Source organism: Trichomonas vaginalis, chromosome IV (genome assembly GCF_026262505.1).
Source record: "Trichomonas vaginalis G3 chromosome IV, whole genome shotgun sequence".
Lineage (NCBI taxonomy): Eukaryota > Parabasalia > Trichomonadida > Trichomonadidae > Trichomonas > Trichomonas vaginalis.
In genome coordinates this window covers 34,283,559-34,308,606 of record NC_067206.1, presented here as the reverse complement: position 1 = coordinate 34,308,606, position 25,048 = coordinate 34,283,559, and the positions used below count along the sequence as shown (strand labels likewise).

The 25,048-nt window shown below is 35.2% G+C and overlaps 11 protein-coding genes and 4 pseudogenes across 15 annotated transcripts, besides 1 other annotated feature; 6 read left to right on the top strand and 9 right to left on the bottom strand.

Annotated features, from left to right (window-relative positions):
- Positions 1 to 677: 677 nt before the first annotated feature.
- Positions 678 to 1,874, top strand: TVAGG3_0219810 (uncharacterized protein; the record flags this gene model as incomplete). Its single annotated transcript, XM_001301362.2, has 1 exon — positions 687 to 1,823. One exon carries the CDS (start codon positions 687 to 689, stop codon positions 1,821 to 1,823), a length of 1,137 nt encoding a protein of 378 aa, XP_001301363.1.
- Positions 1,875 to 2,335: 461 nt separating this feature from the next.
- Positions 2,336 to 4,519, top strand: TVAGG3_0219800 (structural constituent of cuticle; the record flags this gene model as incomplete). Its single annotated transcript, XM_001301363.1, has 1 exon — positions 2,336 to 4,519. The coding sequence occupies one exon, from the start codon at positions 2,336 to 2,338 to the stop codon at positions 4,517 to 4,519; it is 2,184 nt and encodes a 727-aa protein (XP_001301364.1).
- A 2,695-nt stretch (positions 4,520 to 7,214) lies between these two features.
- Positions 7,215 to 25,048: part of a mobile genetic element that runs on past the window's edge.
- On the top strand, positions 11,870 to 12,675 carry TVAGG3_0219790 (annotated as a pseudogene). The gene has a single exon. A coding segment is annotated over exon 1 (806 nt).
- TVAGG3_0219780 (protein of unknown function, DUF4108 family) lies at positions 13,138 to 13,557 on the top strand (the record flags this gene model as incomplete). The annotated part of the gene is made up of 1 exon (XM_051226927.1): positions 13,138 to 13,557. The coding sequence occupies one exon, from the start codon at positions 13,138 to 13,140 to the stop codon at positions 13,555 to 13,557; it is 420 nt and encodes a 139-aa protein (XP_051111913.1).
- On the top strand, positions 14,237 to 14,933 carry TVAGG3_0219770 (protein of unknown function, DUF4106 family; the record flags this gene model as incomplete). The annotated part of the gene is made up of 1 exon (XM_051226926.1): positions 14,237 to 14,933. A coding segment is annotated over one exon (697 nt), but the record flags the coding sequence as incomplete, so codon positions are not given.
- TVAGG3_0219760 lies at positions 15,054 to 15,777 on the bottom strand (annotated as a pseudogene). Its single transcript has one exon. A coding segment is annotated over exon 1 (724 nt).
- On the bottom strand, positions 16,405 to 16,801 carry TVAGG3_0219750 (annotated as a pseudogene). The gene has a single exon. A coding segment is annotated over exon 1 (397 nt).
- On the bottom strand, positions 16,907 to 17,736 carry TVAGG3_0219740 (organellar and viral DNA polymerase type B; the record flags this gene model as incomplete). Its single annotated transcript, XM_051226925.1, has 1 exon — positions 16,907 to 17,736. A coding segment is annotated over one exon (830 nt), but the record flags the coding sequence as incomplete, so codon positions are not given.
- TVAGG3_0219730 (uncharacterized protein) lies at positions 18,858 to 19,205 on the bottom strand (the record flags this gene model as incomplete). Its single annotated transcript, XM_051226924.1, has 1 exon — positions 18,858 to 19,205. One exon carries the CDS (start codon positions 19,203 to 19,205, stop codon positions 18,858 to 18,860), a length of 348 nt encoding a protein of 115 aa, XP_051111910.1.
- TVAGG3_0219720 (uncharacterized protein) lies at positions 19,651 to 20,025 on the top strand (the record flags this gene model as incomplete). The annotated part of the gene is made up of 1 exon (XM_051226923.1): positions 19,651 to 20,025. The coding sequence occupies one exon, from the start codon at positions 19,651 to 19,653 to the stop codon at positions 20,023 to 20,025; it is 375 nt and encodes a 124-aa protein (XP_051111909.1).
- Positions 20,161 to 21,021, bottom strand: TVAGG3_0219710 (uncharacterized protein; the record flags this gene model as incomplete). The annotated part of the gene is made up of 1 exon (XM_051226922.1): positions 20,161 to 21,021. One exon carries the CDS (start codon positions 21,019 to 21,021, stop codon positions 20,161 to 20,163), a length of 861 nt encoding a protein of 286 aa, XP_051111908.1.
- TVAGG3_0219700 lies at positions 21,168 to 22,472 on the bottom strand (annotated as a pseudogene). Its single transcript has one exon. A coding segment is annotated over exon 1 (1,305 nt).
- On the bottom strand, positions 22,564 to 23,306 carry TVAGG3_0219690 (uncharacterized protein; the record flags this gene model as incomplete). Its single annotated transcript, XM_051226921.1, has 1 exon — positions 22,564 to 23,306. A coding segment is annotated over one exon (743 nt), but the record flags the coding sequence as incomplete, so codon positions are not given.
- Positions 23,350 to 23,934, bottom strand: TVAGG3_0219680 (phage tail repeat-like family; the record flags this gene model as incomplete). The annotated part of the gene is made up of 1 exon (XM_051226920.1): positions 23,350 to 23,934. The coding sequence occupies one exon, from the start codon at positions 23,932 to 23,934 to the stop codon at positions 23,350 to 23,352; it is 585 nt and encodes a 194-aa protein (XP_051111906.1).
- TVAGG3_0219670 (uncharacterized protein) lies at positions 23,953 to 24,105 on the bottom strand (the record flags this gene model as incomplete). Its single annotated transcript, XM_051226919.1, has 1 exon — positions 23,953 to 24,105. One exon carries the CDS (start codon positions 24,103 to 24,105, stop codon positions 23,953 to 23,955), a length of 153 nt encoding a protein of 50 aa, XP_051111905.1.

Below are 25,048 nucleotides of genomic sequence, written 5' to 3'. Positions count from 1 at the left end.
GAAATTTGATTGAAAAAAATGTAGCAAAAATTACATTTCATTAGGGAATATATGAGTTTCTCTGGAAACAGGCTGATAAATTTTAAATTTTGTCCAATCAACATGAATGTATTGAGAAATTTGGATTGATTTTCTGATAGAATCTTGAACAATTCAACCATGTATAAATGGATCATGTAATCATCATGAAATGTTAGTGTTAGAGTTCAAAAGAAACAGAATGAGTGGAAATCAAACACAATCTGAATAATTTTAAACGTATACAATCTTTAAGTTTGTATTTTGAATTCTACATATATGATTGTGTAATTCGTTCTTTCAAATTTTCGGATTCAGGCATGTTTTGATAAAATTCATTCCCAAAAACGTCAATTAACAATTAAATTTAGTATATTTTAAATATATTTACGTATTATATTTTATAAATTATATTAAATTCGCAAAATTTTAAGTTTTAAACAAAAATAAAAAATGTTCAAAATATGAAATTATGCATAGGATATTAAAATTTACATGTTAGCAATTTTTTTGAATTGCTTTCAATTTTCATATTGAAATTTTTAAGATTTTTTTTCTGAAATAATAAGCAAGAATATCAACCTAAATAATATTAAATTCCATGCGTTAATTTCCCCTCAAAAGTCATTGACCGCCTCTCAATCTAGATTTTGTGAGTACTTTACTTTATGGTAGAAATTATTCAAAAAATCCATAATTTTTCACTCTGTATATCGCCTGCAATTCTGGAAGTCTATGAAGGCGATACTCTAAGAAGTATAATGAATCAATTAAATGACATTCAAATTGTTATTGCGCAATTTTACCATTCAGTCTTCAGAAAATCAATTCCAAACTGGCTAACTCACAATGATTCTAAGAATACAGTTACCTTAAATCAAGCTCAAGAATTTTATTTCAGCATTTACTCGCTCTTCAAAGATACTGACAATCCAGGAACTCTTTTTGTTAGTGAAAAACTGTTAGCAAGCTTCAAATTTGAATTAGCAAAATTATATAGTTTAATTCAATTTCTTAAGAAACCTAAAGAGAAAAAAGAACGCGGCATCATTGATCATCTTTGGGACAGATTCCTTAAAACTGCTCCTGCAATTATTACTCTTTTTGCAGATGAGTTTAATATCTTTTGGAAAAAGGCTTATCTTATTCCATGGATTACAATACTTTTGTTCGAATTGATTCGAGCCAATCACCTTAATTATTCCATCAGTTACTGTCATTGTTCATGCTCTCAACTCGGTTACGGACTCATTGGAGGTCTTTTCGAAGGTGTAAAAGTTGCAACTGTTTGGACATTAACTAACGCCCTCGATAAAACTTTTTCCCCTATGTATGACAAAAATAAGACATTGATTCTTCAAGAAATCAATGGCATTATAGGCAATGAAACTCTGACTCAAATCAAAGAAATACTAGGTGAAGAAAAGGTAAACAAGATAACAAACATTATTAATCAAGCAGAAATTACAATTAAAAACAATGTTATTGCAAAAAAGGTTCAAATCGCTCCAATATATATCGCAGTTAACATCGCGACCAAATACATAGTAGACGGTCTATTAATCTTTTATTTTATTGTTAAAAGTGATGTTAATTATAGTGATAAATTTTTTGTCAAATTACGCAAAAAACTTCAAAATCGCAGTGCTGCTGACATCCATATTTTCGGAATGTTAACTACCTTTCCAAGTTCAGATATTATTTACGAAAACATACCGGCACCCCCTGGTTATGTTCCCAATCCCAAAAATGATGATCAAATTGACAATAATGAACAAGCAGATTCAAATGCACAAAACGCTTAGAACTTTGTTTCAAGTAAACTTATTGCTTTTTTATTTCCGTTTGAGGTCTTAAATAATATGTGCCATACTAATTCGAAAACTCAATGTAGAGGTTATAAGTAATAGAAAGAGTTATTTGATACACTATTACTTCAGAATGAAAATAATTTTAGTAATTTTTATGGGATTTATTCCATGAGAATCACTAATTGAATATCACATATGGAATAATAAGCTATCGTGTATTTCTTATTGATATAGTTGTGTTCAATTTTTAAATTTAAATTTCACTATTAGATGGTGAACAACGAATATTTTAAATCACATTACTATTCAAATTGAATTTTATGAGTCATTAGAAAGACCCAAAATTTGTGTCCATTTATTTTTGAAATTTTGCAACATAGATCGGATATGCTTGAATGCCGGTATATTTGATTTTCTGCCTATCATATAATGTAATGGAAGAATTAACATGAAAATTTTGAATAAAAATTATCCCATCAAAAGGGCTCTGTCAAACCGTTTTCAAGATGTCTGGAGTTGATCCAAGCACCCTTAACATTGAACACAAGTTAATGGATTCATTCTTTACCCCTCCTAAGCCTCTCACTCAGGAGCAGATTGATTGGGCTGAAGAGCTCGGTCTAGCTATCACTGTAAAAGAAGATGGCCGAGTAAGAGTCTTCGGAGGTGACGAAGATGAGCGTGAAGAAGCAATTCTAAAAATGTGCGATCCAAACGCTGATCTTACTATCAAAAAGGAAGAAGAAGAAAAGAAAGAAGAAGAAAAAGATGAATCTGAATCTGATTCAGCAGATATTTTATTCAATCTCGGCAAGGAAGCTGTCCCAGTTGACGAGAATACAATGACACCAGAAGAGCAAGCAGCTCAAAGAGAAAAAGAACTTGAAGAATATCGCAACCAGCAACAAACAAACAAATTCATCAGACAACCAAAAGCTCAACCACAGCCAGCTCCAGCTCCTCAAAAGAAAGAATACAGAAAAGCGCCTCAAAAACCAAGACCTGTCTTTAATAACGTAATAGTTAAGCCAACAGGATGGGGCGACGTCACCGTTAAGCCAATCGCACAGCCAGAACCCGAACCACAGCCTGAGCCAGAGAAAGAACAGAAGAAGGAATTCACTCATACTCGTGGTGGCCGTGGCCAAGCATACAACGCTCTTCACTACATCATGGACGATAGCAGAGTTGGTCCATCAGCTCATGATAGAAACTACGATCACAAGAACCAAGGTTTTCCGCAGCCAAGAAAATTCAACAAGCAAAAATTCAACAAACAAGGCGATGGCGATAACCAACAGCAGCAAGACCAGGTAGACTTCAACGCGCATGACAATACAGACCCAATGCGTGGAGAAGGAAAGAAGAGGAAGAGAAATAAGAATAAGAAGGACAAGAAGCAGCAGCAACAGAACGGCGAGCAGCAAGAGCAACAGCAAGAACAGCAGCCAAACGAAAACAAGCCAAAGAAAGATAAAAAGAACAAGAATAAAGACAAAGATAACAAATTCAAGCCATACATACCTGGCGACAACCAGGAACAGAAGCAAGAGCCTGTCCAAGCTCCTGCTCCAGCTCCTGAGCCTCCGAAGCCAGAACCAGTCAAAGAACAGCCAAAACAAGAATACAAACCACCAAAACCGAAACCATTAACAATCGAAAAGCCAAAACAACAACAGCCAAAAGCTCGTCCTACAAAAAGCAAGTTCGGCGTTGGAAACATCGAAATTACAGAGGAAACACCACTCGAAGACTTAGTTCCAGACTGTTTCGTCAAGCCAAAGGTCATTGAACCCGAACTACGTCGTTCTTTCTACTTCGCTTTTGAGTGGTACACTGATGAAATTACAGATGACGAAATCCGCTCTGATCCTCGCTTCCACATGGAGCTTCGTAACGAGAAATCCCTTAAACCACACATTGCCGCTATCAGGAACGTCACTGTCGCTCCAATCATCGCTGATTTCGTTGCAGAATGCTTCTCTGCCACTTTGGCCCCAGAAATGCAGGGTCTAGCGGGCAAGTTCAGCAAAGAACCAACCGCCCACAGACTCCTTCTCCCTTCAATGATCCCTGTATCGTTCACATTAGCAGATGGCAACGTTGTCATGGCTTTCTTCGACACTCCATCTGTTTGCGGTGTCGAGGCCGAGTCAATGGTCAAGGCTGCACTCGATACATTCGCTACAAGAATGGTTTCAGTTTACGAATTCAAGAATGTTAAGAAAGGTGTTGTAAAACGTTCAGAAGTTATTGAACTTGGCAAGAGAACAGGTACTGTTGCACTTATCTCTCGTCAGGTTGGCGAAAACAACGTAGTTTCATTTAAGATTTATGTAATGCACACAAGATGGGATGATGAGAAGCAAAGTATGGTTGATGCAGCTGTCAAAGAATGGTTTGCTAAATCTATTCTCTGCAGGTGCGCTCTTTGCAAGCAGCCTTATCATGAAGATGACGGATCTTCCTGCGAAGAGAAATACCACCCAGGAGAGAGGATTCCGTTCGAAGACGGAGAAATGGAACAGATCGTTAGAGAGAAAGGCGTGGAAGTGGTCAAAGTTAATTATTCGTGCTGCGATATTTGCAGCAAAGATGATCCGGGTTGTAAGATTAAAGTTAATCCGGCACACGAAAAACTTGAAGTTATGTCTACAATAGAGGGTTTTAATGACAAAATATTGGTATAATAAACTAAACTTATTTATTTGATTTAATTATTTTGTAGAATGTTTTTTTTTAAAAAAAAAGAAGTTTATTATTGATAAATTAAGAACAAAATTTAAGTCAGAAATAACTCAAAAATGTCTAGAATTTTCATTTTTAGGAGGAAACAAAGAGATCATGAGTGAATGAAAAAAAAAAAAAAAAAAAAAAGGTAGTGGGGCCTCCAGGCACTTCGTGCCCTCTAGCCCTGAAGATGTTTAGTATAACTTTGTCCGGACAAATAAGGGTCTATCGTCGCTACAGGAAAAGTTACAGGCGTTCCACGGAAGTATACTTTGAGAAGCCTTTTCCCCCTTATAGAATGAGATAGGACCGTTATTTTACAAAACTGACAACACTTTGACCGAGTAGTTTTTTGTGCTGAACAAAAAGTGTCATATAAACATCTGTCAAAAACCGTTTTTTACTTCACTTAAAATGCCACGTAAGCTACGTAAGAATATACGTAAGAGGAAGAGAGCATTGAAACATCCAATAGTAAAACTGACACCACAACAACAGTTGCAACAACAAATTATGAATGACCCCACTATGTTGCAACAAATGTCAAGCAACCCTATGCTTTTAAACCGAGTTATTGGTGCACAGAGTGGAGGTTTAAGAGCGGCACTTTTAGCGAAAATGGCAGGCTATGGTGGAGCTGCAGACGGAACAGCTTATAACCCTCAAAGTCAAATGAATTTGAGTTCACTCAAAAATCAAATAACAGATGTCAAAAAGTCAAACATAGACATACAGAAACAAATAAGTGAAAACGAAAAGAAACTAGAATATGACAGACACACAAAGAAACTAAATGAGTTAAACGTAGAGAAAAAGAAGAAAGAAGAACAACTGAAAGAACTAAGTACAGAGGAATATGCGAAAAAAGTTTCAGAAAAAGCAGCAGAAGTAGCAAAAATGGAACAAGATGTTATAAATTTGAAAAACCATACTACTCAATATAAAGTACTGAAAGATGAAGAAATAAAACAAAAAGCCCTGAAGACATATATGGATAGCGATGAGTATAAAAAAGAAGTTGAAGCAAATGTAAAGGCAGAAAAACTTTTACAGTTGCAAAACCAAACCGTACAGTATGAAAACTTAGCACAAGAAAGTAAAAATAACGACGCAGCCATGCAAAAGGCAATGAAAAGCTCAGAATATATAAAAGCTAATAATGACTGGTTAGATGCCCAAGCCAACGCTAAAGCAGCCCAACTTATAGGGTCAATAAGGACAAAAATACAAGCGGATGAAGACAGTTCAAATGAAGCTTTAATGAATGCTGACTTTAAGAACGCCTTCGAAGCTCTTCATAGTAAGGTGAAACTAGTGAACGACTTCTCATCTGGAAAGAAACTGAAGTCTGAAGGTTTCGACAACGAGTTAAGAGAAGTAGCACAAAATATGACGAAAATAACAGATGCAGCAACGAGACAGGCAGTTCAAAGTGCCTATGACGCCGTTAGAGCAACTGTTGTGGAAAGTCAAGAAAAAGAGTTACAACAGACCAAAACAGACCTAGTAAATGCTTTCTTAAGAACGAAAAGTCAGGTAGGACATTATGCTGCAGATGGAACATATGTGCCAGCTGGTGGAACTTATATACCACCAAACCCTCCAAGAGAAGCACCTGCACCAGGACTACCTAAAACATTTACATCGTCACATGGACACAGACACAGGCATGCACCAACACAACAACCAACAGTTCAAAATCCAGCACAACAACCAACAGTTCAAAACACTGCACAGCAACCAACAGTTCAAAACCCTGCACAACAACAACCACAAACAGAGCAAGGACATAAAAGAAGTAGAGAACAAGGAAACCAAGAATTCTTAAAAATGCTTAAGGAAGAATTATGGTTACCCAGATACTCTTGACTTTAGTGACAGATATAAAGAAGCTATTAGAAAGTTCAAGGAAGGAAATACTGACCCGAACCTATTTAGCTTTATGGTTCAGCACCAATGGGATATAATTTCAAACCTGGAAAATACAAGCTCGCTAAGGGATATGATTTAATAGCATATCATCCAAATGACATGAATGAATTTACTCCGAGATATTTGGTGTCAGAGCTAAATGATAATTCAACTCTCTTCATGAAACGCGTAAAAAATAGAGACGGAACGAAAGAAGAAAGGTTTATGAGTCCGGATGACTTAGATAGGGAACTTGTTTAAAAACGGTCTCGGAATATATGAATGCCAGCAGATGAGGTACAAGAAACTCCACAGGAAGAAGTTCAGATACAACCAGACATGGAAGAAATAGTTCAAGCAACAACAGCTAGAAGAGCCTGAAGGAAACGAAAAGTCCTCCTTTGGAAACTAACTTCACAGAACTAGATGAAGATTTGGAACAGCCGAAAAATCTTGACCCTCAACAAGTGTATGCGGGAATATGGAATCTTTCAAGAGTCTAAGAAAAATTCGGCTGACATAGTAGAAGAATATCGAAAAATGTTCGCCGACATACAAAAGACTCCAACATCAATGAAAATATTCAGCATAGAATGGAAGAACTGAAAGAAAGTGTACGCAAATACAACAATCCTTTTTACTTACGACCATATAACGTTCAATCTTTGGCTGAACTCGGTGAAAATAAAAAGGTTAAATTTCAACAAAACATATAGAAATGAAACATTGTTTAAAGTTCATTCAGAACCTAACCAATATGGAAACAAACCTACTTTTGTTTCTGCAGACTATGGAACTACAATGAGATGGGTCATAAAGCTAATCCGGATAGGTGGTTCATAAACTTACAACCACAATTCCAAGAAGTTGTAGACGCAATGGAAGTGAATGGTGAACCAGATATAGCTGGTATTTTCAGCGCGGCTTTAATGCCATTGAAAGATATGAAAGATGCAGATATTTTGAACCAGTATGAAATGAAACATGGCTGATGGAAATATAACACCTGACGTTCTAGAACATTTATCTCAAAGAACTACACAGAACCATAGAGATGGTATATTTGGTGAAGAGTTTAGAAAGAAAAGTTAGGGAGAGAGAAGGAAGAGAACCTATTGTACATGACCTTGCAAACGAAAGTTTAAAATGTCATAAAAACTTACTTTGCAGACAATGAACTGAGAAGGGATGAATATTTAAGAAAACTCAAATGGACAGTACCAAATGAAATGTTAGTATTGAAAAACATGTTCCTTGACAAAATAAAACCAACTACAGAAATAAATGACGCAAGACTGAAACATTGGGTAAAAGCTTTCCCATTCACAAAAGATATTATTGGTAACATGGAAAGAAAACCAGAATGGCTACAAAAACATATATTTGGAAACGAGCATATTCCATATGGACAAGCTCTATATTGAAGAGCTTGAACCGGAAACTCAGGAAAGAGTCATGCAAACAATACGCGAAGACTCAAATACAAACTATGACAAAATCTTTCTAGGATATAGGTTACCTGAGATGGGCGACCAGAGCCCAAAGGCAAAAAGGACATGGGAAATTTACAACATACTAGGTGAACATGAGGCAAAGATGCAACAACTTGAAGCAGAGGGCAAGTTACCAAAAGCGACACCAAAGAAGAAGAGTAGAACAAAGTGAAAGTAGTGAAGAAGTAACTTCATCTAGTGAAAGTAGTGGCAATGAAGGAAAAAGAAGAGTTAAAAACTCAGTCAGGAAGAAAGTAAAGCTTGGTCCGAAACAATTATGAACATAAATCCAACTATTCTATATTTTTACCCATATGAATGTACGCCGCTCAGAATATAACGCCAACAGTTTTGGATGCCATGAACGGAAATGTTTCCGAATGGTATAACGAATGCGACAATGCCATTAGAAGGTCAGAAATAGTTCCTGGAACTTACGAATATACAACTGCTGTTTCTTATGGAAAGTAGGTGAGTTTGGGTGAAGGTTCTTCAACAACAGTAGATATTGCATGCGACAGGTTTCATATTATTTCTATTGACAACTCATTCTTATACGTGGAACAAGACATTGAAATAAAACCTTCTGCCAAGTTGTCTGACAAGAAAGGTTGCAATGGAATTTTCTATGTCGGATACCAATATGCTCCAGAAGTTTTCATGGGATATAAGATATATTCTAACTCTGACTTAGTTCAAACAGTAACATGGGCAAACTATGAATGGTTCGCTTTGAGAAACTCAGTACAACCACAAGCTAGAGAACAAACAGACCAGTATGCAACTATTGAGAAAATAAGAAGACTTGACCCTAACGTTCCAGGAGTTTATGTTAACCTTTCTGGTTCAGATGGAACTGCTGCCACTAAATTAAAACTGAAACTTAGAGTTCCTTTGTCATCTTTCCTCATCTTCAGGTTTTTAAGATACTTGCCAAACTGGGCAGGAAAAATTTCTATCGAACTTACTCCAAGCAAAAATAACTTAGTCATTGCACCAACACAAGACCCATTCACTCTTACAGACGTAAAGGGAACAAATAAACGTCATTCGCCGAATTTTGCAAAGACAAAGTTGACTTAGACTTTGGTTTCTCAAACCTCAACACTGAAGTAAACTATTATTTCAATGCTGCTGGATGCTTGGGACCCAGTTAAGTTCACATGCGAAAAATTTGAATGCAAGAGAATAGAAAGCAGACTTGCAGTCTATATGTTGGACCCAGATATTTCAAATGCTTTAGCTGCCAAATATATTGCAGTTCCACTTATGTTCCCTATACACCAAATATCTGTCAAAGACTTTGCAGGTGAAGTTGGAAACCAAAGTGCTGACCCAGGTGCAAGAACAGATATTGCTTTAACAACTGCAATGAAACATGCAGATACTATGTTTGTACTGTTCAGACGAACTATAAATGACTATTCTTGTTTCTACAACCCTGGTATTAAATATCATATAAACATAGATGGCAAATATTATCCAAGAGAAGAATATTCTACAGTTGAGGATATGAGGTCATACAACTTGACATTAGATGCTATGAACTTTAACAACAATTTTCACAACAACCATTAACCCTGAAATGCAAAGTTCTATTATGCCATATGTGAAAGTATGGACTCATACAGGAGGTCAAAAAACTCAATATACAAATGGAGACCGTTCAAACTTTTGGCTTGGCATTCCATTTGCTGACTCAGAAGACTTTATGAGTGGTATTTCAACTGTTGGTACTGTACAAATACAATATACTGGTGACAGAGACGGTCCAGATGAACTGAGAGCAAAGAAGTTTACAAAACCAATAGCACTTTTCACGGAAGATGCTCTTTTGAAGATTCGTTCGATGAAACCTGCTGGGGCTCCTCAGATTGGCATAACGACAGCTTCCATCGAGCAGATTTTGGCAGCAGGTCAGTAAGTTGTTCTTGAACTGACTTCTCTCCGTCAAATATTGACAGTACGCCAGTTTTGACATAATATTGTAAGATAAACTTACCTTTAGAAATATCTGTAAGTTTTGAAGTTATATTTTGTCTGCTTCAAGAACTTTCACCATTTCAGTTATACCAACTTTCTTTGCTTTATGAAAATATTTAGGTTCAGCAAATATTGCTATTCTATAACATTTACCATTGTTTGTATAAAGAACTATTCTGTCAATGTATTTGTATTGTTTGTGTGTGTAAACTTTGTTCTGCTTCAATTCAAAGAGATATCCGAATACGTCCATCTTTTTATTCTAAGTAAAATGTCATTTCCGAAAAATAGAAGCGTGAGTGTTTCAAAAGGTTTAATGGCGGTGGCAGATGTGAAGTTAAATTCACCAACTCAAACAAACAGTCAAAGTGTTATTGTCAATGTCAAAGACAGAGATGTTGAAGTGGGGAAACCATACGAACGAAGATGGTATAACAATTGTTCCTGTAAAAGAACAACCAACATATCCTGAAGTTAGCAGAGACTTAAGTTCTGTTGCAGATATTCGAAACGACTACCAACAACTGAAAGACAAACTTCAAACTCAGGAGAAGATTTGTCAAGCTTTAGGTATAATGTTAAACTTGGTCGAACACAACCCTGTAAAAGTGAACTCATATGTCATTGCACCTCATGAAGTTTTGAAAGAACTATTGAAACTTTTGACAGAGGCAGACGATATAAACATCAAAGAAAAGAACTCCGACATTAGTTTGCTGTGGTGTTTCATATAATGTCATTGACAAGATATACGTTATGAAAGGAGGTGAAACGTTGAACTTAAAATATAGTTTCCCAGACGTTATAAAAATATTTGACGACCACAACATTTCATTAAAATTTATTTGCTAAGTAAAAATGTCAAAACTTCTTGAAAGATGTTTGAAGAAAATAATATAGACTTTATTTCATGTAAAGGAACTTTAAACACACTTTGAACGATATGAAAGACCCTGTTTTGTTTGTTCGTGTAGACAAAGGAAAGTTCTATGTCTTTACAAAATATTTGAACTTCTTAGACAGAGAACTTCAAGAAACGCCATGTGAAAGTTTAGATGAAGTTCTTCTCCACTTTCAGAAAAAACTTTTAAATATATATAAATGGCAGAAGATATAATGGTTTATACTATTACGACTAAAAACCCTGAGTCATATAATTCTATAACAACAAACTTACAAAGTCCTCAAGGACGATATTGTAAACTAACTTAAACACAATGACGACTAAAGCCTGTTTTGCCTCTTTTGACACCAGAAGACTTTATTGTTGTGAATGGTAAAAAATACTCCTTTGAAGATACTTACTCAGATATACCACCAACAGGTTTTGTTGACTTATTTAATACTTTAAGTACGGGTGTAACATGTGCTGCAACTAGAGCAGGTTTCATTATGTTTGGATGTCCGACTGAGTTTACTATAAACGATATGAGCTATAATACAAACTTATTTCTGGTTTTTACTACCAACAGTTTCCTATAACAGGAAAAGGTGTCATACAAGGAATGTCTGTTCCATGACTTTAAGTACACCTATTTTATATTTGTTTCAAACTTAGGTTCAAAGTGTTATTCGAATGTCGACAGAAACTATTATGACCAAAAGATACTTATGCGTATAAACAATACTTTCTCTGCTGGTTTGCCTATTGTTCATTCGAATGCAGAATTTTCAACCTTAGTGAACTCAAACACTTTGGCAAGTATAACGTTGACATTAGTTGACGCAAACTTTGTTCCTGTAAAACTTTTATGTCCTATGTATTTGTCAATGACGGCAGAAAGTTTCGAATTGGAAGATGCAACTGGTGAAAGTATTGTATTACAAGAACAACTTCAACAACAAATAGCTCAAGAACAACAAATGCAACAATGCAACAACAAAGTCAAGAAAAAAAAAATATTTTTTTTTATTTTTATAAAAATGTACAGAATAGATGTTTCAGATTTTTTGACTTCCAAGCATTCAGAAATATGTGTCCATTTAGAGACTATAACAAAGCAGTCGAGAATTTGAAACGTTTAGTCATTTATGTTGACTCTGCCCCAGAATGTTATGTCATGAAAGAATGGGATGTAGTCTTTAACAAACCAAGAGCAACAATAGTGTCTGAACAAGAATGTAGACAGAAACTTAAGAAAATAAAAGTCGTACAAGTTGGCATGAAGATGTTAGATGCTTGGGATATCTTATTGTCAAAGTTAGAAGATTTTTCAGTTCGAGGTATAAAGTTTTATACACCTTCTCCAAACTTCTATTCTATCTTCACTGGATATAAATATGAACAAGTAGAATGGAAAGAAAATATTATAGAAGCTTGGTTAGACCATGTCAAAGAAATTATATGCAATGGAAACGAAAAGGTTTATGAGTATATCTTATGTTGGTTTGCAAACATCTTACAACATCCAAGTGCTAAAAATGAAACTGCTCTCATTATAATTGGAAAACAAGGAACTGGTAAGAACACATTCTTTACAGATATCTTGTGCAAACTGTTAGAGGGCTATTCGAACCCGAATATGACAAACTTAGAAAACATCTGTGGCAAGTTTAACTCCTCAATAGAGAATATGAAACTTATAGTATGTAACGAACTTCAAAGTATAGATACAACAAAAGTTTTAAACTCAGATGCTTTGAAGAGTCTTATAACAGACAAAGTTGGAGTTGTTGAAAGAAAGTATAAAGACCAAAGAGTTTGTGAAAATGTTGCAAACTTCATTATGGTTTCAAACAATGCTGTTCGATGAAGTTAGAAAGTTCTGACAGAAGATATGTAGTTGTCAGAACGTCAGAAGCTCATATGCAAGATACAGAATATTTTGACGACTTAGCAGAAACTTTGACATCTGACTTTTACAACACTTGTTTCTCATACTTTATGACATTAGATATTTCTAAGTTCAATCCAAGACAAATTCACATACCGAAGAGAGACAAACATTGTTAGAAGCAAACAAGAGTGTATATGAACTTTCATAGATGAAACTGACTTTGTGTCATTAGATGAAAGGTCATTGTACGATTCGTATAAACAATATTGTCAAGAATATGGTTATATGACAGCGTCTAAACGAACATTCTTGGCAAATGTCAAAAGTCTTTTAGACGTACAGAATGGTGTATATACAAAGAAAATTTTTTATGAGTAAATTTTAAAAAAAATATTTTTTTATCCGATAGAAAAGATGACGAAATATATTTCAGTAAACAAGTACATGTCAGGACTTAAAGAAGAACTAGACCCATTCACATATTTGAATGTTTACTTCTACCATTTTGAAAAGTCTTCATTCAGCAAAGTTTGGAACATCGAACCAGTTAAGTTTGCTATTGTGACTAAAAATGGTGCGAAATTTGAAGACTTAGACATAGAAGGTTTGTTAGCAGTCAAAGAAAGTTTTGACAGAAGGTTTTCAAACCTTAAAGAAGGCAAAGCATACAAACTTGTTATACCTTATGAACCAAAGAAAGCAGACGACTATGAATATTATGAGTCTAAAGTTGTAGAAGTTCAAGGTAAATTGGGTAAAAAGATTTTAGAGTCTAAGCCAGTGTTTACTCCTAAAGAGGAAGAGAACATTGACATTGACCCAGAAATGTTCTAAAAATAAAATTTATTTTTACATGTCAAATTTCTTTTCTCTGGAACTGGTTCAGGTTCTTTCTTCTCTTCTTCTACTTTCTTTTCTTTCTTTTCTTTCTTCTTCTTTTCTGGTGGAGTTATGTCAAATTTGGCGCAACTATATTTATGTAAAAGTTCTTTGTCCTTTAATAGCTCTTCTATTCTGTTTTCTATTTCATCTTCAAAAACAGCGCATGTGTCTTCTTTGCATTCTAAGAACTTTTGTTGGACTTCATCTTTCAATCGGCGTCATCTCTGTCAACAAGTCTGTCATTGACAATTTTAAGACTGCTCTGCTTAATGTTTTATGGTTCTTGTCATATTCCCAGAACAGAACTTTAGAACAAATTCACCTTTCTTGTTTACACTATGTAAGATTTTATGGTCGACAGATGTTTTGCTGTCGAAAAGTTTGTCTCGAATATAGATAGCGAAATCGCTAGACATTTTCTAAAAGATAAAAATTTTAATTTTTCTAAAAATATGTTAGAAAAAAAGTTTGCTGACATTGACAAGAAATTTGAGAATGTTTTAAACAAAACAAGAGGAAGTTAGAAAATGCTCAGATAAAACCTATACATGACAAGTTCTTATTTGCTCAGAATGGTATAACAGGTCTAATTGCACCACCTGGGTCGGGTAAGACTTTCACTTATCTTAAAATGGCTGCACAACAACAAGAACTAGATGAGAAGAACCCATTTTATGAGTTAGTAGTCATTTGTAGTACTTCTGGTCAATTTGACCAAACCGTCAATTCGTTCAAAGATATTATAAAGAAGTCTAAGTTAGTATGTATAAAAGACTCTGAGTTGTTAGATTGGATAAAGAAGTACCAAAGAAGAGTTTTGAAGTATAATGCTATAAATGAGTATATAAATTCTAAGTTTAAAGACCCAAATGAGGAAATGCAGAGAATATTAGAGAAGAAACACTTCAGAAACAAACAGAAAGAGATAGAATACATTTCGAAGAAATTGCAATCTTACGATTGGAAGACATACCCTCATAGATGTCTTCTTATCTTAGATGACTTTGCTTCTCATCCTTTGCTTAAGAATAGAGAACAAAATATGTGTCGAATTCTTAAGAAGCTCAGACACTTTAACATCTCAGTTGTCATTTGTGTACAGACAGCAAAGAGTTTAAGTAAGGATGTAAAGAGAATACTTACTGACATTGTACTTTTCCCCGGATTGTCCGAAGACGATTTCATGGAACTTATGAAAGAGTCCATGGCAGGTAAGTTTGACAGACATGAACTATGGGAGAAGTACAAAGTCATACAAGACCCTCATACTTCTTTCAGAATTCATATCTACGCAAACAAAGTTTCAAATTGTAAAAAGTCAAGCTTGAAAAATAAAGAGTCATTTACTCTACTTGTTTGAAGTTGTCAAAATACTCTGTTATTTTTTCCTTTAAACAATGACAAATCTTCTTTTGAAGGTAAGTATTGTACAACCTTTAATATCATAGTGTGTTTGAGGTAACGTATCTTGAACTATTTGTTTCACATCTTCATTTGGAGTCATTGAAATCGGTTAAGTTTTCGCGATAGAACCAATTTCTGTCAGATTTGTAAATCTTAGCAAGGTCGTAAAAGCTTTTTTTGTTTCTTCTGACTAAATGCAACATAACCATGTCACTGTCTTCTTCTTTCTCCATATCTTCAGTATAAATCAATATACTTATAGTTCTTTTCCTTACCTTTTGGTACGAACGTGGTATTCTTTTCTGAATGCTTTTGTCTTTTGCTTCAATGACTTCATCTTTTGCTTGAAGTTTCTTTTCCATCTCTTTCACGTTCTTGTCTATGAATTTCGTCAAGAAGTCTGTAAACATGCCATGCATAACGAGGAGAAGCCCACATTGCAACTGCATTTACTAAAAGTCTATGTACATAATATCCTCTTAAATTTATTGGCAAATTTTTACGATTTTCATGTTTTTATGCATGGCCGAAAAAAGTCGGTCTAGAGAAATTTCACTCAAAAGTTCTTGTGTGCTTTGGTTTTTGAAACCAGTCGTCTGCGTGTTTAGTGTCTGGAGCAAAACATGCTGTCAAAATACTTTGCATTTGTACATATCGTCTTTGACCGAACGAATGAGACGGAGTTGTTTGTTAAACTGAAACCCACTCATATTCTTCATTTATGGCTTCATGAACGATAGCAGTTGTTGTGTTCTCTGATGTTGACATATCTGTCTTACATACAAAATAAAAAAATAAATAAAAATAAAACTAACTTTATTTTTTCTATCTTAAGGAAATTCACTGTTTTCATGAGTTTTAGGCGACTAAGGTTTTCTTACCTACTCGCTGTTCTTCACTGTTTTCATACGGAATCTCTTCTCTCGGTTTTCCGAGGGAAGCAATCTTATGCCATTTTACTCAGATTTTTGTGCTGAATTCAGCAAAAATAATGTTTAGGTGAAGAGGTGCGATCTCACCTGTTTTCTCACCTGTTTTCTACCCCAGTTATTTTATAAGCGTTTCACATGGTAAACGTTATTTTTACATTATGACACGAAGTGAAGGTTTGCACTTCGTCAAATTTTAGCGTTATTTTTACATTATGACACGAAGTGAAGGTTGCACTTCGTCAAAAATTAGCGTTATTTTTACATTATGACACGAAGTGAAGGTTTGCACTTCGTCAAATTTTAGCGTTATTTTTACATTATGACACGAAGTGAAGGTTTGCACTTCGTCAAAAATTAGCGTTATTTTTACATTATGACACGAAGTGAAGGTTTGCACTTCGTCAAATTTTATAAAAAATTAGCGTTATTTTCTGACTTTCACAAAAGACCAAAAATAAACGCTTTACATGTATTTTTCAGCAACTTCGTCAAATAATTTTATAGCTTTATCTATCTCATCTACTTCAAACGTTTCTTTACCTTTTATGGGAGCACCATACATTTTCTCAAACTTTTCAAGTAGTTCTGTTTCTGCAGCTCTCATATCATTAGCAAACACAACCTTGACTATATTGACTGTACTGTCATATCTTTGAGTTATATTATATGTTCTTCCTATCTTATATCTCTTTGTATTGAAGTCCTTCGGTTTCTGAACGATGTAAAGTAAGCCTTCACTGCAACGTTCCGTATCGAATGAACCATATGTTATGAAGTTATATCCAACAACTGGGTCTAACCATAACAAAACTATTGGTATAAGACTTTTGTCGATGAGATATGCTGTAGTTCCATAGAATCTTACCGATATCATAAGCTCAGGATTTCTTGTCAAAATTTTCTGAGTAGAAGCAATTCTAACCCAGTCCTTCGGTCTCTTTCCAGATGGAGATAAAATGTCTGACAAAGAATATTTGTTGTATTTCTTTGAGTATCTTACGTTTAAATCACCTATTCTAACCAATTTGGTGTCATTGTCTATCTTTTTAACTGTTTCAAACTCAATGTTTGTCATATCTTTCTTTAAGTCAGCATAGTCGTTTCTCATACGTTCTATCTCTTTGACGGAGTAGTTATATTTCCTAATTGCTGCTTTACATTTAGAACATTGCGGGTTCATTTTTGCGTTATATTCTGAAACCTTACCTGCTAAAACAACTAAAGCGTCAATTGCTCTCTTCATCTCAAAAGTTGCTGGTTTTATCTGTTTGTTCCATACTTTACATCTTCTATCTTTATCTCTTATCTGCCAAACACATTCAGCAACTAACGAAACAAAGTTGTCGTAGGTCTTAAATTCTTCAGATTTATATATGTCAGAAACATTCTTATATACCATGTCGCAATCTTTGTCCATAACCTTATGGTTGCAATGAAATCCTAGAAACTCATAATTTACCTTTCGTATGAACTTCTTTATTTCTACTGAGTCAGTTGGTTTCACTTCTATTTCATCGAATTCAGGAATAGTGAGCTTTTGCTGCTGAATTTCAGGCAATTTGGGTAAATGGTCAATAATGTCCTGCATTTCATAAAGATACTGTTCATTTGTTTCATCTTTCGCACTACAGTCTAAATTACATGTTAAAAGTTCTTGCTTTATCTTCTGGATTTCTGTTTCAAAAGTATATGAAGAAGGAATGAAGCTTTTCATTTCTACTAACATTGACGTAGGATTCATGACTAACGAGTTTGGTGCTGTTGTTTGAAGTGTTGTAGAACCTATTGTTGAAATCATATCTTTTATACAAAATAAAAAAAAATAAAAAAATAAAACTAACTTTATTTTTTATTTCGGGAAAATTCATGAAAATTCAAGAGGTGAAAAAAGAGGTGAGAAAACAGGTTAGATCTAACCTCTTCACCTAAATTATATTTTTGGGTCCTTTACACTCATTACGAAGAAGTCATGACAAAACATTTACGAAGAAGTCATGAAAATTCAAGAGGTGAAAAAAGAGGTGAAAAAACATTTACGAAGAAGTCTTGACAAAACATTTACGAAGAAGTCTTGACAAATTCAAGAGGTTAGAAAACGTGTTAGAAAACGTGTTAGATCTAACCATCTACCCGACATTCTCGTCAAATACAAAAAAATACAAAAAAATGACACTTTTTCATTAGATAACTGTTATTTTTTGACGAAGTGAACATTGACACTTCGTCAAAAAAATCCCTGAAATCATGTCTAACATACAAAAAAATACAAAAAAATGACACTTTTTCATTAGATAACTGTTATTTTTTGACGAAGTGAACGTTTGCACTTCGTCAAAAAAATCCCTGAAATCATATCTTACATACAAAAAAATACAAAAAAAATGACACTTTTTCATTAGATAACTGTTATTTTTTGACGAAGTGAACATTGACACTTCGTCAAAAAAATCCCTGAAATCATGTCTTTTATACAAAATAAATAAAATAAAACTAACTTTATTTTTTCTATCTTAAGGAAATTCATGACAAATTCAAGAGGTGAAAAAAGAGGTGAAAAAACAGGTGAGATCGCACCACTTCACCTAAACATTATTTTTGTCTGATTTACGCTCATTACGATGAAGAAGTCTTGACAAAGCATGTACGTTCATGTTTGACAAAACATTTACGAAGAAGTCTTGACAAAGCATGTACGATGAAATCATGACAAAGCATGTACGTTCATGTTTGACAAAACATTTACGAAGAAGTCTTGACAAAACATTTACGAAGAAGTCTTGACAAAACATGTACGAAGAAGTCTTGACAAAACATTTACGATGAAATCATGACAAAACATTTACGAAGAAGTCATGAAAATTCAAGAGGTGAAAAAAGAGGTGAAAAAACAGGTTAGATCTAACCTTCTACCCTAAATTATATTTTTGGGTCCGGGAACAACTTTCTCTCAATAGGGGCTGTAGCGTACTCTTTGCGTAAGCGGTTCAGACCTTCTTCGAACTCTTGGTCTCTCTTCGATTTGGATTGAGATTGGAATTGAGATTGGAATTGCTGGAACATCCAAGGGTTGGGGAAGTAAGGCATAGGCTGAGGAGGAGGGTAGTTCGGGAAGCCTTGTAGTGGGTAGTAACCTTGAGGTGGAAATTGGTAGTAATTTGGTGGAGGGACTTGCTGGAACTGAGGTTGCTGAGGAGACTGTTGTGGTTCTGCAGCTTTCGGTTCTTCTGGCTTGGGAAGGCATTCAGGAAGAGGAACGTCAGTCATTCGTTTGTGTCCTGTTGTCCGGAAAAACTTTTCCTGTTGTCCGGAAAAACTTTTCCTGTTGTCCGGAAAAACTTTTCCTGTTGTCCGGAAAAACTTTTCCTGTTGTCCGGAAAAACTTTTCCTGTTGGAAGGAAAAACTTTTCCTGTTGTCCGGAAAAATTTTTCCTGTTGTCCGGAAAAATTTTTCCTGTTGTCCGGAAAAATTTTTTCTGTCGGAAGGAAAAATTTTTCCTGAAGTTCGACCAAAAAGTTCTCAATTTTCGAAAATTTGAATGGTTTACGGACAGACAACTGGAAAATTTTTTCCTGTTGTCGGGAAAATTTTTTCCTGTTGGAAGGAAAAACTTTTCCTGTTGGAAGGAAAAACTTTTCCTGTTGGAAGGAAAAACTTTTCCTGTTGGAAGGAAAAACTTTTCCTGTTGGAAGGAAAAACTTTTTCTGTCGGATGGAAGGACTCGGAATGCCAGAAGGATTTGACGAGGCAGTTTACCTAATTGAAATTAACAACTGCGTAAAAGACTACTTGCGCAAGGTCATGAAGCCCAAGGTCAAGTTCACCGCTATTTCTGGAAGGTCTACACTTCAGCTCGAGATTTCGACTGGAATTCCAATTCAAATACCAGAAAACACTCCTTTCGACGACATAAAGCAAGCAAAGAAAGAAGCTCTTCTCAAGTTCTTTGCCAAGCGTCCTTGGATAAAAATACCAAACAGAGAGAGTCCAATTCCACGAATTATACAAATTCTCAGAGCACTGTTCCACTTCTCGGGTCAGCCATTCTACATAACCTCAGAAGGCGACATCCAACCAGTTCAGTAAACATCTCATTTTAACTCACTTTTTTATGTTTTTTGTGAAAGTTTTAAAATAAATTGTTTTCATGAGTTTTCTACGATGTTAGCAAAAATGTTAGAAAACGTGTTAGATCTAACATGCTAACATAAACATTATTTTTCAATACTTTTTCAGCACTTTTCCGTAGTTATATATGAAAGACAATTCGAGATAAAAGTCATAGTACAATGGAATAATATGTTGCACACCATTTGTTGTGAACCAAACTTGAAAGTCAGAGAAACTGTTACTAGGTGGTTCGTAGAATTTAGAAGCAAAGTCATAAAAGTCCTTACCAATACATAGAAAACTATTGTTGCTTGAACTGAAACTTGCATGACACATAACATTTTGAGGGTCAAACACGTTTCTATAAACTGTCAAATCTGCTGGTGGAAGTATAAATTTAAATGGACCATCTGGTGGTAATGGTTCGTTCTGGTTTAGTAACCGAAGAAATTGTGCCCAAGAACGTTTGTCTACTTTCCAAAATAAAAACTCTGTATCTCTTGGAGGGTTAATTTCAATCTTTTGAAATGAAACGGTGGAGTTCATCTTGTCATATTCTAGTTTCAGATAGTATGTTCCATTTAGTAAAGAGTCGTATTTTTCTTGAAATTCCCAATAATATTTGTTCATTTGAGTTTGAAAGTCATTTAGAGTTTTCTCAAGACTTTCGTCTGAACGAACTGTAAAGATCCTCATTTCGTCAAATTTGTCTATTAGACCACCAGAACCTTTATACTGCCCATGAAAATATACTGCGAACATAAATGCGTTAGTTCTATTTGAAAACAAAACTCTTCTAAATCCTATTGCCTTTGCATCTGAAGGACTTTGAAGCCAACGAATTGGATAGTCAAACCTGTATATTCGGGATGAAATTTCTTCATCTGAAATAGTCCTACCAGCATTTGTAAAGATATAGTCTAACGGTTTTGTATCTGCTACTTTTGTTCTTTGTTTTTCAACCTGAAGCATTTAATATATGTAAAAATATATTGTTTTAAAATAGTATGCCATTTCATATTTCTCATCTAACAAACAAGTTTCCCAACGGTCTCTCCAACAAACTCAGCGTACATTTCAAATAAAATTAAAAAATGTCACTTTTTAAAAATAAATTTTTATTTCATGCAATGTTTTATTTCTGTGCCGTCTTCAAGTATGCCCCAGTACTTACGCTTGGAGAGGACATGAACTTCGGAAAATACCTTATCTAGCTTAAAACAGCCCATCTTTTCACTGACCATTCCCATTTCAATGAGTTTGTTGTATCCTTCTTCGTTCGTCATGAGTGCGTCAATGTTCTCATAGTAAACCTTCAACTTTCGATTTGACTTCGGAGAAGAATTTGTTGTAGTTGTCAAGGACTGCCTTTGCGAACTGAGGGTAAGACCAATGTTCGACAATAGGTTTTAATGTGGTTACTAAGCCACTTTGACCTTGAGTGAATTCGTACTTCAAAACAAAAGGAGAAAACCTTTCAACAAAGTTGTCGACCTTCTCATAATGTTTACTCTTCATCTCTTGAGGTTTCTTAATGGAATATCCCCATGTCGAATTCATAAGCAATTTGAGTGTCATTGCAAGTTTGGGGTTTGAAGCTTTCCTAATATCATACAGTTGTTGTATGACTTTTCCAACTGTATAGTTCCTTCCCGGGAACTCACCATCTTCGTTTGGAATTCCAGTCGGAATATATTGGACAAACCTCATGTATGCAGCGTTAAGGTCGACATAGTATATCTTTTCGTTTGAGTCGAACTTGTCGCAACCAATTGGTCCAGTTTGTGGAAATTCAAGTGAGTCTCTTATCTTCTGAGAAACTTCTCCTGTTATCTCATAAACATCGTCGAAGCAACCTGTTTCATATAAAACCTTCTGACCTAACTCAGATGCTCTCCAATACAATTTGACGTCAATTGGATGTCTCAATGGAAGTTTGTTTATAGCATCTTGAAGTTCTTGCAACCTCATTGGAAGTTCTTCTGGTTCAGGTTGGTATCCGAACAATCCAACTCCTTGTGGAATTGTGTACTTCTTTTGTACTAGAACTTTGTCTGGAACAACTTTTGGTCTTGCTAACAGTGAAAAGTTTGTTTCGTCTTTTGGTACAAAAGTTTCTGTCAGCTTGTCATCTGGAATTGGTTCCAACAAACCTTTCTCGAAAAGAATGTTTACAGCTCTGACAATGTTGCACTTGCCTTTTCCGAACAATGGGTTTGTAAGACTTTCGTTCAACATGAAGTGGTTGTGGACAATTACAATCTTCAACCATGGTAAATTGAACTCAACAACATAGTCGTCATGTGAAGAACCTTTAGCTGTAGGTATGTTGACTCGGATATTGACATTTGCCAACGGTGCAATTTTTGCCAATTGACCTCTGAGAATGTACCTTGTCTTCACACATGACTCAAGTACTTCATCTTCTCTTCTGTAACAAGACCAGAGTTCCTGAGACATGTAAGAATACAAGGTTCATTGACAATTGTTTCAATTGAATTGTAAATTCCATACCTTGTCAAGTCAATGTCAGACTTATTTATGAACGGGAAGTATCCAGCATGTTGTCTGACTGCTTGAGGGTTAGGTTGGTACCATTCGAACTTGACACTTGCAATTCCTTCAATTGCATTCAAAATGTCTGAGTCGGAGTCAACCATTTGTTCTCTCTTTGTAGTCTTGAAAGCGTCAAGAAGTTTTGCAGCTGTTTGTTCATTGCCATTTGCATAGTAAATGTGACCATCCAAATCCGTTATGGTCAATCTGAGATTGTGTCCTTTCTTATTTCCGTCTTGAATTGCAGCAAGTACACCCATGAAGCCTTCTTTGTTCTTTCCTTCGTCAAAGTTTACTGTAAAGGTTCGACCAGATGTAATTTGACTTCTAACTTCACGATACTTTTCATATGCATATCTTGTTCTTTCCATGGGAGCATGACCATCCTCTGCACTACCTTTTTTCCTTCTCAAAGGATGCAATTGTTCGTCATGTTTCCAGTAGAATCTGGCAAAGCCGTCGTGTCCTTCAACTTGAGGTTCACTAACATCGAAAGGCATGTCCATAAGACGTTCTTCTTCTAACCTCTCTAGTCTGTTTGGATAATTGGCACGTGCTGTTTCCAAATCCATTTCGTAGCGAAGACCAGACAATTTGTCATAGACTTTTATGGGTCTTCCCTTCCTATATTTAAAATTCTTCGAAACTCTCCAACCATATCTTTGCAACTCTGCTTTTATTCTAGCAGATTTTCTATCCATTCTATATGGGGGCATTTTTATAAAAATAAAAAAATATTTTTCTTTACTTTACATAACCGCCTGCTGCCATAAGTCTTTGACGCCAACCCATACCAGCTAATGAAGGTTGACTTGGTTTAGTTTCCAAACTAAACTTTGGTTTTGGTTTATCTTCAGTTTTTGGTTTTTCTTCTTCTATCGGTTTTTCGTCACTTTTCGGTTTCTCTGACTTTACCTCACCTGCAGGAACAGTTGTGTCGTCAACATCTTCATAAATATCATATGCCATTTGTTTTTGTTTTCCTTTCAACTTTTTGTGTTTGTTGTAAAGTTTAGAATATTTCGACTCTAAGTCAATGAGATGTTCTATAATGAACTGTTGGTCAGTGAAGTAAACTTTTCCATCTGTTGTCTCGAAAGCTCCTTCAGACTTCAATATTTTATTTGTGAGAGTCTGTTTCTTTTTTGAGATACTTGCCGTTCCATTTTTATGAAAAGTGACTTTGTAGTTAGGGTTTGTATTTCCAGATCTGGCACTTTCTATTATTGAATTTTTCTCTTCATCTGTAAGTTCTTTGACAGGTTTTGACAATGGTTCTGAACTTTTTGTTTGTGGTGTCAAATCTACCGTTTCAACTTCTTCGGTCATTTCATCTCAGTAAAAAATTTAGTTTGGTTTGTTTTCAACTGGTTGTTTAGGTTTTTTAAGTCGGTCTAAAACTTCCTGAGGTATAGGAAGAACTTGACAAACACGTTGTGTAACTGCTGGAAGTCGACAAATCCATCTTGAACCCATTTGTCTCAATGCTGTATTGTTCATTTCATCTCAGTAAAAAACTTTACATTCCCCACGTTTGAGGCGGTTGAGGTTGGTTATTGTTTACCCATTGTTGTGCATGGTTATATCCTCTGTTAAAGAATCTTTCACCTTGGTCCATATAGTGTCCTGCTTGGTTATAGTAGTCATTTGCTTTGTTATAATAGTTTCCTGCTTGTCTTCCTACATTGTCCATCCATCCTTGAACTTTTCCTCTTGTTTCAGGATTTGGAATAAGATTTGTTGCATCTCGTGCTACATCCCAACCTTTCTGTACAGTTTGTATAATAGGTTGTGCTTTCTCTTTAAGTATACCTAATGTACTCAAAATCTTCCTTCCAACTCCAAATACACCTCTGGCTATTGTTCCACTGCGGGCAAAAATCTGGATGCAACTCCTGCTAATGCGCCAAATAAACCCATTTCTTATAGGATAAAAAATGACGAATCCGAACAAGGACCCCTATGTTTCTAAAGCAACAAAGAAAGCACTCATGATAAAAATCTTTAGTTCAACACCAAATGCTTGGTTTATGGATATCTTGGAAAACATTCCGAGGTATAGAGAAGATGGACCACCATACTGGCTAATATTTGTGGTCAAAACACAAGATACTGTGAAGCCATACCATTACAGTCCAAAGCTATTTTAGATCTTAGCAGCTTTGACAATATTCGTTGACAAATACCATCCAACAAAACTGACATCTGACTGTGAAAGTTCTTTCAAATCAGATGATGTAAAAAACTATCTGCGTTCAAAAAATGTAAACCAATATTTCATTGTCGACCAAAACCATTCTGCTCTTGGTGTCATTGACGGTTGTATAAAAATGTTAAGAGACTTAAACCAACCACAAGGTGGTGAAGCAAATGAAATGTCATATGACGACAAATATAGACACTTCTCCATGGCAAAGATGAGACAAGTTTTAAATATTTACAA